Source organism: Siniperca chuatsi, linkage group LG19 (genome assembly GCF_020085105.1).
Source record: "Siniperca chuatsi isolate FFG_IHB_CAS linkage group LG19, ASM2008510v1, whole genome shotgun sequence".
Lineage (NCBI taxonomy): Eukaryota > Metazoa > Chordata > Actinopteri > Centrarchiformes > Sinipercidae > Siniperca > Siniperca chuatsi.
In genome coordinates this window covers 26147452-26161025 of record NC_058060.1, presented here as the reverse complement: position 1 = coordinate 26161025, position 13574 = coordinate 26147452, and the positions used below count along the sequence as shown (strand labels likewise).

Here is a 13574-nt window from a genome sequence, read left to right as displayed (position 1 = left end):
GAGAAGCACAGCTGGTCTCTGACAAACTGCAGCCACTCAATCTGAATAAAGAATAAATGATGGAGATAAAAATCCATTAATAATCCGATCAGATGTGTTCAGGTTTGAAATGTGTAGCTCAACATCACTCTGTCCTAATCAATGCGCTTCTCCCTTAAATGAGTAGAGTGACTGTCATGGTGTTATTGTGTCATCATCATTTCAGCCTTCTGCAGACATCATCCAAATGTCAGCACAACATTCATACACCTATTCATGTCAACACAGATTAATAACATGCTGCTGATCTCAGACAAGTCTGGAATTAGAGGATCAATATCAAATCAGACATGTTGGACTAAATTATTTCATTTATTACTTGACCTTCTTACTGTATTTGGTAGCTTAGTAGGTTTATGTCATTAAAAGGAGACGTCCACATTTGTCTGTTTTAAATCAACAGCCATGACATATGTACATTAAAGAGTTACTGGTGGCAGTAATCATTCCTCCTGTCCATTCTGAGTGTGAATTGGTCCCTTCCTAACACAACTACACTGTAAGAAATTACTTCATTAGTTCAGCTGACACTAACATGAAGCTTCAGCAGTCTGAGTTGAACAAATCAAGTCGGTGTTTACCAAAGTTACAGACTATTTAGGACCAAGTTCCCTCTTTGAGTTACTATTCCTCCACTGCAGCTCAACAAGGAAACACTGTCCAACACTAAATACTGACTTGATATGTGTAACTCAGACTGCTGAAGCCTCATATTAGTCTAAGCTAAACTTTAGAAGTCATTTTTACACAGAACGAGACAGTGAACTTCATCTTGAAACATTGGAGTCAGGTTATAAGAGGATTGCTTCACAGACACCAGAACTCTTTGAATGTACAGATGGACATGTGAGTATTGTATTGAGATAAACTTGAAGAAATATGAACCTGTCCTTTAAGACAAACATGTTTCTGCTGCAGAAACATTTATTTGCTTTTTGTTACAATCTAAAGGTCTGTGGCTTCAAATAATTAATGCTGCCATGAAAACAGAGCAACAGTTAGATCTGTTGTCAAGAAGAACTTGGAAATAACTTAAACCTCAGAAATCTTTAATGTGATTTTGTCATTAATAATCATCACTTCGGTGACTTTGTGTCGGTGCAATACTTGTTTGTTGAAGAGCGCTGCACCTTTTGACATGTTCAAATGAGCAGCAGAACCAGAGGAACTATGAGTTTGATGTGCAGTTTAATCTTCACTCAGCTTCTAAAACTTTACAGAACTTCATGATCAAAAGATCTCTGCATAAACTCCATGTTTCATTTCTGAAAGATAAAAACGTTTGATGATTCTTAAATAGAGTTTGATTTGTTATAGAACAGAAACTTTTTTTAAACTATATACAGTCTGTTGTTGCTCTAAATCACAAAGAATATGACTGGTCTCACCTCCTTTTTTAAAATCCTCAGACAGACCTTGAATCCTGCTTGTTGTGATGTGTTGGCCTGTTAGGCTGCTGTTTATTACTCTCTGGTTTAATGCACACCACACCAGAGCAGCTGTATGGGTTGTCTCTGTACCAGCCATATCAGCTCCTGATATCATGAAGATCATCACAGGTCCTCACCTCACCTTTATTGAGCTTTGCATCCATGTCTTTATTTTCTTTATCAAACCTGTCTCTCTCTCTGTTTACACAGAAGCTCAAACTCTCTGCAGCCTGTTTTTATCTGCTGTCATCAGATCCTCAATAACCTCATTCACATCCCTCACACGCTCTGCAGCCTCATCAGTACTGACATTATCTCCACTGACTGATGGACCACAATGTGAGTCTGTGGAAGCTGAAAAACTGCCCTGTCAAACATTTCATTTCTCTACTTTTCATTACTCTAACAACTGACTGGCCATTTGAAAAGAAAGAACATTTCTGAAAAATATTTATATTTCTTCAGATTTGTGATCAGGCAAATCCTGAAAATGTATGAACCAAAAATTTGAATTGAATATGTACACACAAAAAAGAAAGAAACTAGTTAAGTTACAGTCAGTGAACTGACCTCAGAGTCTCCAGTCTACAGTTTGGACTCTCCAGACCAGCAGACAGCAACTTCACTCCTGAATCCTGCAGCTCGTAGTTTCCACTCAGGTCCAGCTCTCTCAGATGGGAGGGGTTGGACTTCAGAGCTGAGGCCAGAGAAGCACAGCTGATCTCTGACAAACTGCAGTAACTCAATCTGAATAAAGAATAAATGATGTAGATAAAAATCAATTTATAATCTGATCAGATGTGTTCTGGTTTGAAATGTGTAGCTCAACATCACTCTGTCCTAATCAATGAGCTTATCCCTAAAATGAGGATTATGTGTGTGTGTGTGTGTGTGTGTGTGTGTGTGTGTGTGTGTGTGTGTGTGTGTCTGAAGGATCAATATCAATGATCAGACATTATTTGTGAAAACACATTCAAAAATATATTTATAATAGTTAATAAGCAAACAATATAGAATTAAATAATGTAATTCTATTTTCTATAAAGAATTAAAACTAATTAAAAGCCAATTCATAAAAATGAGTCTAAAAAAAGTAAAGTAATAATAACTTTACTGCATTCACTGATAACTGTAAAATACTGCTATATGTTGTGATAAAAAGCTTCTGTGATGAAACCTCAACAACAACCTCAATAATAATAATAATCATAGTCGTAATCATCATAATAATAATTTATCTATAAAGCACTTTTCAAAAACAAGTTAACAAAATGCTTCAAAGACATACACACAGAATATTTACAAAGAAGTTACAATATAGAATAAATTCAGTGCAATTCAGAAATAGATTATAAATAGTTGAGAGTAAAAAAGAATATAAAGAATTAAAGCAAATTAAAGCTAATTACTGAAAATGAGTCTTGTGTTATTTAAACAATGTAAAGTAGAACCCTTAATTTGACCTTGCATTTTTTTTTGTCCATTTTCTTTAAGAAGGGGGTGTGGCGTCCCCTAACATCCTCCGTGCTCACTATGAAACATTCTGAAAATTATTATAGCAATAATTGCATGAAAGCATCTATGACTTCAGAAATCTCCTTTGGAAAATGATACAGATCTTATTTTAAACTCTTAAGCATAATCAGGTATTACCTGTGTGTCTGACGATATAAGACACCTTGCAGACCTAGTCAGGTAAAAATAACTTTACTGTAAAATACTGCTATATGTTGTAATCAAATGCTGCTGTGATAAAACCTCAACCACAACCTCTAAAGTCCTTCATGTGTTTCACCAGGTATGTATGTCACCTCCATCACCCAAAGGAAGATAAATAGAAGAAAAAACTGTAACTGTAGAAATAAATAGAATAAATGTGTTCATTAACTTGACAGCTATAAACACAACCAACTGAAAAATCTACATTTTATTCACTCACAGCGTTTGAAACAGCTCAAGAATCTCTGACAAAATACAACTGACATATGTTTGCAATAAACAAGTCGAACACTATTCTAAGAATAATAAGAATTTTAGAATGTTAATATCTGAATAACTAAACTGCTGATCTATAATGTTAATCACATCTGGACTTACACAGCCTTTCTGCAGTTCCTCACAGCTGGAATCAGTCTCCGTCGTCCCTCCACTGATGTCTTGTACTTCTGCAGGTCCAACTCATCCAGAACCTCCTCTGACATCTGCAGCATGTAGGCCAGAGCTGAGCAGTGGATCTCAGAGAGTTCCTTCTCTGATCTGTTCTCTGACTTCAGGAACTCTTGGATCTCCTGATGGACTGAGTGGTCGTTCATCTCCGTCAGACAGTGGAAGATGTTGATGCTTCTGTCAGGAGAGATATTATACATGTTCATCTCCTTCAGGTTGTTGATGACTCTCCCGATGATTTCTGGACTGTTGTCTGTCCGACCCAGCAGGCCTCCTAAGAGTCTCTGGTTGGACTCCAGAGAGAGGCCATGAAGGAAGCGGACAAACAGGTCCAGGTGGCCAGTTTTACTTTCAAGGGATTTCTGCATGGCTCTCCTCAGGAAGACATCCAGGGGTGAGCCCCTGTGGTTGTAGTCTTTTAGGAAGTCCTTCAGTACCTCTGTGTTACTGTTGGTGTGACAGTGGAACATGTAGACAGCAGCCAGAAACTCCTGAACGCTCAGATGAACAAAGCAGTAGACTGTTTTCTGGAAGATCACACTCTCTCTTCTGAAGATCTCTGTACAAACTCCTGAGTACACCGAGGCCTCTGAGACATCCAGACCACACTGCTCCAGGTCTTCTTGGTAGAACATGATGTTTCCTTCCTCCAGCTGTTCAAACGCCAGCCTCCCCAGCTTCAGAAGAACTTCCCTGTCAGCCTCCATCAGCTCCTGTGGACTCGTCTGATGTCCCTCATCATACTTCTGCTTCTTCCTCTTTGTCTGAACCAGCAGGAAGTGTGAGTACAGGTCAGTCAAGGTCTTGGGCAGCTCTCCTCTCTGGTCTGTAGTCAACATGTGCTCCAGAACTGTAGCAGTGATCCAGCAGAAGACTGGGATTAGACACATGATGTGGAGGCTCCTGGATGTCTTGATGTGTGAGATGATTTTGCTGGACAGCTCTTCATCACTGACTCTCCTCCTGAAGTACTCCTCCTTCTGGGCGTCAGTGAAGCCTCGTACTTCTGTTACCCTGCCAACACATGAAGGAGGGATCTGATTGGCTGCTGCAGGTCGGGAAGTGATCCAGACGAGAGCCGAGGAAGCAGATTCCCTCGATGAGGTTTGTCAGCAGCACGTTGACTGATGACTTCTGTGTGACATCAGACACGACCTCATTGTTGTGGAAATCCAGTGAAAGTCTGCTTTCATCCAGGCCGTCAAAGATGAACAGAAGTTTACAGACAGCGAGCTTCTCTGCTGTGACCTTCTGTAATGTTGGATGGAAAACATGGAGCAGCTCGAGAAGACTGTACCGCTCATCTCTGATCAAGTTCAGCTCCCTGAACGAAAGCAGAATCAGCAGACTGACGTCTTGGTTTTCCAAGCCCTCTGCCCAGTCCAGAGTGAATTTCTGCACCGAGAAGGTTTTTCCAACGCCGGCGACGCCGTTCGTCAGAACGACTCTGATGTGTCCTTGTTGGCCAGGTAAGGCTTTAAAGATGTCGTGGCACTTGATTGGAGTGTCATGGAGGGTCTCCATCTTGGAAGCTGTCTCAAGCTGCCCCACCTCATGTTGGGTATTAACCTCTTCACTCTGTCCCTCTGTGATGTAGAGCTCAGTGTAGATCCTGTTGAGGAGGGTTCCACTTCCTGTTTCATCATTTCCTTCAGTCACATGTTCACATCTCCTCCTCAGACTGATCTTATGTTCATCTAAAACCTCCTGCAGACCACCACTCACTACAAAAGAGAAAAAAGTGAGAGACAAAACAAAGACAATTTGACAATCTGGTGATTATTTTGATTACCAATATAAAAACAATCTATACAAGAATATAAAGAAGTAAAGGTTATAAAGTCCACCTGAAATTAAAGAAGTCGTCCCTTCTCATTTATAATTAATCGTTTTATTTTATTATTAAAAGGGAATAAAAAGGTTTTTGGGGGAACTTCAGAAATGCTCCTTTGTCTCTCAGCCTCTGATGTGTGTCGGTGTATGTGTTTGATTGACAGCAGAGGCGACAGGCTGAGCCTCAGTAGCTCGTCTGCAGCTCTTCATCTGAACAGCTCTCTGTGGCAGTTCGTTCCTTCCTCCCTGTGACATTTAAAACTGATCCACCGATCAAATAATACAGAATATGTTCATGTCTTGTTGTGTAGACGAAGCGCTGAGAATCTCTGACAAATACACTCCATTTCCTGTGGCTACTTCACAATAAAAGCCTCCCGCTGGTTTGTGAGTTTACATCAGCAGTAAGTTAACAAAGCTCTGATGTGATTAAAGTGACCAGTAAACAGTAAAATAAGGCTGATATCTGAAAGTGCAAACAGGAACACAGAAGTGAAAGTAAACTCCAAACCACAGAGATTCAGTTAGAAGCTACAAAAGTACTGAGAGCTGAACACAGAGAGACTTTTAAAAAACAGAGCTTTCTCTCTGGTCACCAGCACAGACACGTGTTGATCCAATCAGTTTAGTTACAGACATGGCTTCGGTTTGAGGAAGGAGACCATCTCAGGTTGGCCCCAGTAAATGAGCCCTAGCTACACCCAGTCCGTGCACTATGCTCTGCTACTGCCGGCTTGTTTGCTAGTCCCTAACTACGAGGGGGGCCTAGCTACCGCTCAACAAAATCACAACTGTTTGCTGTCCTGGATCCACAATGGTGGACCGAGCTCCCCATCAACATCAGGACAGCAGAAACTGTACACATCTTCAGACTGAAAATTCCCTGTTCAACTCACCTTGGCCTATAAAAAAACTAAAACTTTCTCTCTCTCTTATTATTTCTAAAAGCAGCACTTGAAGCAGTTCAGCATATTTGATGATGTTGATGTACCTGCATCAGAGTTCTATAGTTCTCCATCTCCATCTATGTAGATGGCGAACAAACAGCATTCTGATTGGTTAAGGCAAAGACACAGGGCGCTATCATCAGAATCAGGAGGTGAGGATGGACTCGATGATGGTGGTGTAGAAGTGCACCATCATTGTCTTTGACAGATTAAACTTCTTCATCTGCCAGGGAGCTGTGAGGGAGCTGATGTTCAGCTCCCATTTGAGGTCCTGGGTGATGATGGTGCCCAGGAAGTGGAAGGACTCCATCGTGTCAACAGGGGAGTCACACAGGGTGATGGAGGCGGGTGGGGCTGGTTTCTTCCTGTAATCCACAACCATCTCCACTGTCTTCAGAGCGTTGAGCTCTAGATTGTTCTGACTGCACCAGGTCACCAGGTGGTTAATCTCCCACCTGTAGGAGGACTCACCCCATCAGAGATAAGCCCAATGAGGGTGGTGTCATTTGCAAACTTCAGGAGCTTGACGGACTGGTGACTTGAGGCGCAGCTGTTGGTGTACAGGGAGAAGAGCAGAGGGGAAAGAATGCAGCCTTGGAGGAACCAGTGCTGATGGTTCAGGAGTCAGAGACATGTTTACCCAGCCTCACATTCTGCCTCCTGTCAGACAGGAAGTCTGTGATCCACCTGCAGGTGGAGTCAGGCATACTCAGCTGGGAGAGCTTGTCCTGTAGCAGAGCCGGAATGATGGTGTTGAAGGCAGAGCTGAAATCCACAAACAGGATCCAGGCACAGATTCCTGAGGAGTCCAGGTGCCATGTGTCCTGAGGGCCATGTTTACTGCATCATCTACAGACTTGTTAAACGGGGGGCACCCACTTGTGTAAGTGCGATCAATTAATTAAGGTTATCAGAACTATCAAAGATAATCATAAATAATTGAATTAATAAAGTCGTCGGGGGCACCACTCTTCTTAAAGAAGAGAAATGATCATCCATGGATGTCTTCCAATTAATTGATTGAGTCTCATAAAATACACTAAACTATAGATTAATAATTAAATTAATAACTATAACCAGAATTACCACCAATAGTTAGTAGGTTGAAGGATTTGGAGTTCAGCATACCAAGTCTTAAGTCTTCATTTTGTTCTTCTTCAGCCATTCAGAGGTGGACTTGCTGGTGTGTTTTGGATCATTGTCCTGCTGCAGAAACCAAGTTCGCTTCAGCTTGAGGTCACGAACAGATGGCCGGACATTCTCCTTCAGGAGTTTTTGGTAGACAGCAGAATTCATGGTTCCATTTATCACAGCAAGTCTTCCAGGTCCTGAAGCAGCAAAACAGCCCCAGACCATCACACTACCACCACCATATTTTACTGTTGGTATGATGTTCTTTTTCTGAAATGCGGTGTTACTTTTACGCCAGATGTAATGGGACACACACCTTCCAAAAAGTTCAACTTTTTTCTCGTCAGTCCACAGAGTATTTTCCCAAAAGTCTTGGGGATCATTAAGATGTTTTCTGGCAAAAATGAGACGAGCCTTAATGTTCTTTTTGCTCAGCAGTGGTTTTCCTCTTGGAGCTCTGCCATGCAGGCCATTTTTGCCCAGTCTCTTTCTTATGGTGGAGTCATGAACACTGACCTTAACTGCGGCAAGTGAGGCCTGCAGTTCTTTGGATGTTGTTGTGGGGTCTCTGAATGGCTGAAGAACAAAATGAAGACTTTGGAGTGGCCTAGTGGAGATAAAATGGTTTAGTCCCTCATTCGTCCAGGAATGTTCAGTCATAGAAAAGGTTTCAGTCGTAGTCATCTGGACACTGTTTTCAGAATCAAGACGTTTCGGCTCCCATCCGGAAGTCATTTTAACTGCATTTTGTGTTTACTTGTATTATCTTTGACTAATATTTAAATTTGTCTGATGATCTGAAACATTTAAGTGTGACAAACATGCAAAAAAAAAAAAAAGAAATCAGGAAGGGGCAAACACTTTTGCACACCACTGTAATTGTTTAGTCTATGAAACATTACAAAAAGTGAAAAACTGGCGTTCACAGTTTCTCAGAGATGATAAGATATATCTTCCATTTGCTTCTTTTGTCTGTCTAACTATTTAAAATTTTAAGTTGTCATATATGACAAAGAAAACAGCAAATCCTCACATTTGAGAAGCTGTAACCAGAGAATTTCTGGTAATGGTCTGGTGAGAGAGCTCTGGGTATCACAAACTGAATTTCCAAACAAAACAATGTGCACCAAAACACAGAGGCTGCCATCTGCTGTGCCATTCTGTGTAAACCATAAACCAACATATAATGAATAGAAATGTATTTCTTTTTGGTTCAGATTTTCTCTCGAAGGCGAACACAGGACGAGTGATACAGAGCAGATATTTTTGCTGGAGCTGGACTTTAAATGTAATGATGTTTATAAAGATCTTGAATGGCTGCGCTGTATGACACAACAAATGTATTAAAACAACAAGTAGTGTTTTCAGCAGACAGGTGTACAGTCTTACTTTGTACAGTGCTGGTCTGACGGGCTGTCTGCAGTCCAGGTCTTGTTCTGGATCTTTTTCCACACTGGGGACAGGAGGAGTCTCCTGATGAAGCAGACTGGTCCCAGTATGAGGTGATGCACCGTCTGCAGAACCGGTGTCCACAGCTGGTAGAGACCGGATCCTTCAGGACGTCCTGACACAAAGCACAGCAGGACGGCTGCTCCTCCACAGAAACAGGACTCCTCTTCCTCTCTCTGTGAAGACATTTCTTTAGAACTAAAATGATTTGGACGACACTGTGTCGAAGCTCAGACGCTCACAGAGAACAGTAAAAGTGTTGTTACTTTTCTGTTTGCCTTCAGCTTTCAGTCTGTAATGACAATGATTGTTCCTTTTATCTCAACTCTCCTGCTTTCAGAAACACTAATTAACTGCTTTTCCTATCTGACTGTCTTATTGAACATTTAGTGATCTGCCTGTAGTTTGTTATTAATACAAACTCAACACTTCCTGCAGCTACTTCACAGTAAAAGCCTTCCATTAAAGACAGCTGATTATGTCCTTCACTGTTTTACAGTCACTTTGGGCAGCTTAGCTTGAGTTAGTTAGGTTTAAACTGAGGTTAGAAGTGGTCTGAAAAACTGTGGCAGACCAGCAGTGTAAGACTCACAGCATATAACAGTGGTGTCACAGGTTCAAGTCCAGACAGCTGCCTTGTTTGTATGTCATCATGTTACAGAAATATTATCAGTAGATTGTGGCTATAAAACCCAGACTAATATCCATTTTAGTTTGAAACAGTATCTGCACTGATAGTTCCGCATCATGAATATAAATCTTTTAGCATTTAGTCTTCATCCTCAATGCTTCATCTTCCATCAGCTCAGTTTACAGTAAAAACAGTCTCTTACTTTGTGACTGAGGGTCCAGGTTCATTACTGAAGGTTGGAGGATCATGTTTGGACTGGTCACTCTTCAGAGACAGACAGCTGGATCCTGGAGACTCTGCTCTCTGTCTGTTGGACTCAACTCTGCAAACACCAAGATGTTTTTATTCGTATCACACGAATCCTTGATAGATTCTCTGATGAAAGCCGTTTAGGAAGCTCTAAACACACAAACTGCTGCTGCTGTCGATAATCAGGAGGTTTAAAAGTTTGCATTAGTCCTCTCAGATCAGATTACAGCTCTTCTAGGTGACTGACAGCTGTCACAGATACTCAGATACAGAAGAAAACGTTTACCAAATTTAGGTAGCAAATACATTTTAAGAGAAATTTGAATAACACAAAATGAACAAAACCGGTAACTGGTAACTGAAAATGAGTCATATAACTGAGTTAGTGTCAGTTGTCTTACTTTGTGTCTGAGGGTCCAGGTTCATTACTGAAGTCTAGAAGGCTTCCTTTAGACCGGTCACTCTTCATAGACAGACAGCTGGATCCTGGAGACTCTGCTCTGTCCTCCTCTTCCTCCACACAAACACTCATCTTCTGGCCTTCAGTCAGTCTGAGAGGTAAAACAGAAACACTGACTGTGAGCTCAGAACACGAGAATCAAGAGGAACAAGTCTGACAAGTCTGTTCATGAGTCACAAACAAGACTGAGAGCACACAAACACACACACACACACACATATATATACAGTATAATAAAACCAATCAGAACTCCAAGAGTATACAGTATAATAACACACAGTTCAATAAATCAGCTCCACCTGGTCACTTTTCTTTAACTCTGTGTTTGATTTCTCGGGTTACTGTAGCTTTAATATTTATTATTCAGCCAATCACGACTTTGTGTCCACAGATGAGTCAAACTGGTCATTCTCACATTTCTTTCCTCTACAGTCAACAGGGAGAAAACTGACTCACAGACTTTTAAAGTAAAATAATAAAAATGTTGGGTTAACACTCACCCTGCCTCAGCCTTCAGTTTCCTCCTTCTGCTCTGTCATCTCAAAATGGAGTCTGACCTGACCTGACTGAACATTTTCAGTTTTAGGTTCCCTCCCTGTTCTTATTTACCTGGTCTGTGTTGCTCCGCCCCTCTTCAGCACCAGAAATCAGGTGAGTTTATCTGTGTGTGTGGGCGTGTGTGTGTGTGTTCGGGCGGGTATTGCTAATGTTGTGGGGACAGAAATTTGTTTACACAGTCACATTGTGGGGACAAAATGTATGTCCCTATAATGTACAGTGGTGTGAAAAAGTGTTTGCCCCCTTCCTGATTTCTTTTTTTTTTTGCATGTTTGTCACACTCAAATGTTTCAGATCCATCCATCCATCCATTTTCTACCGCTTGGTCCCGTTAGGGGTCGCGGGTGACTGGAGCCTATCCCAGTGACTTTGGACCTTAGGCAGGGTACACCCTGGACAGTGGCCAACTCGTCGCAGGGCTAACACAGACACAGACACAGACAAGGACAGACAACCATTCACTCTCACATCCATTCAATACGGGCAATTTAGAGTTATCAATTAACCTACACATGCATGTCTTTGGACGGTGGGAGGAAGCCGGAGAACCCGGAGAGAACCCACGGTAACACGGGGAGGACATGCAGACTCCACCCAGAGAGATTGCGTGATGTTGGTCTGGTCCGGGAATCGAATCCACGAACCCACGATCTCCTTATTGGGAGGCAGGAGCTTTAACCGCTCTGCCACCGTGCACCCCACATGTTTCAGATCATCAAACTAATTTAAATATTAGTCAAAGATAACACAAGTAAACACAAAATGCAGTTTTTAAATGAAGGTTGTTATTATTAAGGGAAAACAAAATCCAAACCTACATGGCCCTGTGTGAAAAAGTGCCTGCCCCACCTGTTAAAACATAACTTAACTGTGGTTTATCACACCTGAGTTCAATTTCTCTAGCCACACCCAGGCCTGATTACTGCCACACCTGTTCTCAATCAAAAAATCACTTAAATAGGACCTGCCTGACCGAGTGAAGTAGACCAAAAGATCTTCAAAAGCTAGACATCCTGCCGAGATCCAAAGAAATTCAGGAACAAACGAGAAAGAAAGTAATTGAGATCTATCAGTCTGGAAAAGGTTATAAAGCCATTTCTAAAGCTTTGGGACTCCAGCGAACCACAGTGAGAGCGATTATCCACAAATGGCGAAAACATGGAACAGTGGTGAACCTTCCCAGGAGTGGCCGGCAAATCAAAATTACCCCAAGAGCGCAGCGACGACTCATCCAAGAGGTCACAAAAGACCCCACAATAACATCCAAAGAACTGCAGGCCTCACTTGACTCAGTTAAGGTCAGTGTTCATGACTCCACCATAAGAAAGAGACTGGGCAAAAATGGCCTGCATGGCAGAGCTCCAAGACGAAAACCACTGCTGAGCAAAAAGATCATTAAGGCTCGTCTAATTTTTGCCAGAAAACATCTTGATGATCCCCAAGACTTTTGGGATCCAAAACACACCAGCAAGTCCACTCTGAATGGCTGAAGAAGAACAAAATGAAGACTTTGGCCTAGTCAAAGTCCTGACCTGAATCCAATTCTACAAAGATGAGTGGGCCAAAACTCCTCCACAGCGCTGTAAAAGACTCATGGCAAGTTATTGCAAACGCTTGATTGCAGTTGTTGCTGCTAAGGGTGGAGCAACCAGTTATTAGGTTTAGGGGGCAATCACTTTTTCACACAGGACCATGTAGGTTTGGATTTTGTTTTCCCTTAATAATAACAACCTTCATTTAAAAACTGCATTTTGTGTTTACTTGTGTTATCTTTAACTAACATTTAAATTAGTTTGAAACATGCAAAAAAATAAGAAATCAGGAAGGGGGCAAACACTTTTGCACACCGCTGTAACTGAGAAATTAACTGATAATGAAAATAATCCTCAGTTAGTAAAATATTCATGAATCATGGTCACAAAACAAAACATCTGAAGTGTGTTTCTGTTTGTAAATGTAAAGATTATGGAGCATATCCGTTCTGCTCCTTTCAGTCATGAAACAAGACAGAGCATCATCATCATCATCATCTTCATCATCATCAGCATCATCATCATCTTCAGCAGCAGCTTCAGCTTCAATAAAGACACACAGAGCAGATTTTTTAGAACACAGCTTTAATGAGAACAATCATAAAAACAGAAATATTTCTTCTTTCTTACATATAAAAAGTGCTTTTTTAAATTTTTTATGTAGAAGAGTGATTATTTGAGGCGGTTCAGCAGCAAACAGTGTCTTCACCTTCAGAGTTACAGACCAGCTTCAGTTGCATCTATTGTAACCTAATTAACTGATATATGTGGTAAGTTGAATTTAAAAAGTGATAAACTGCCAAATAATTTAATAAAATCCTTTTTTTAACTGACGATACAATCACAACATCCAATCCCACCTGAACTTGTCCTAAGAATCGAAATCGACATAATGGATTCCCTAGCCCCTAGGGTTGTTTCAGTTTTATCTTTTTGTATATGGAAACTAACAATAAAAACTGTTAAATCATTTTACAGACTTCTGTACTAATTTATCAAAAAGCTAAAAATACATCATCATGACAAAAATTCATTACATGAGTTTATTTCCAAGGCTACATTTCATAGATTTGATTTACACTCTTCATATTTTGTCCACAGTGATGTAATGATCTCCTTTCATCCATCGCTCAGCGTCTCGTTTCCGTC

At 41.0% G+C, this 13574-nt stretch overlaps 1 protein-coding gene across 1 annotated transcript in view; it reads right to left on the bottom strand.

Moving 5' to 3' along the window:
• Positions 1-3562: 3562 nt before the first annotated feature.
• The window catches only part of LOC122866466 (protein NLRC3-like), a 26407-nt gene continuing 16395 nt past the window's right edge, over positions 3563-13574 (bottom strand). Inside the window, 5 exon segments of the mRNA XM_044176167.1 lie at positions 3563-4727; positions 4729-5359; positions 8936-9171; positions 9829-9948; positions 10277-10426. Coding sequence (XP_044032102.1) covers positions 3563-4727; positions 4729-5359; positions 8936-9171; positions 9829-9948; positions 10277-10407 — 2283 coding nt within the window. The 5' untranslated portion in view covers positions 10408-10426.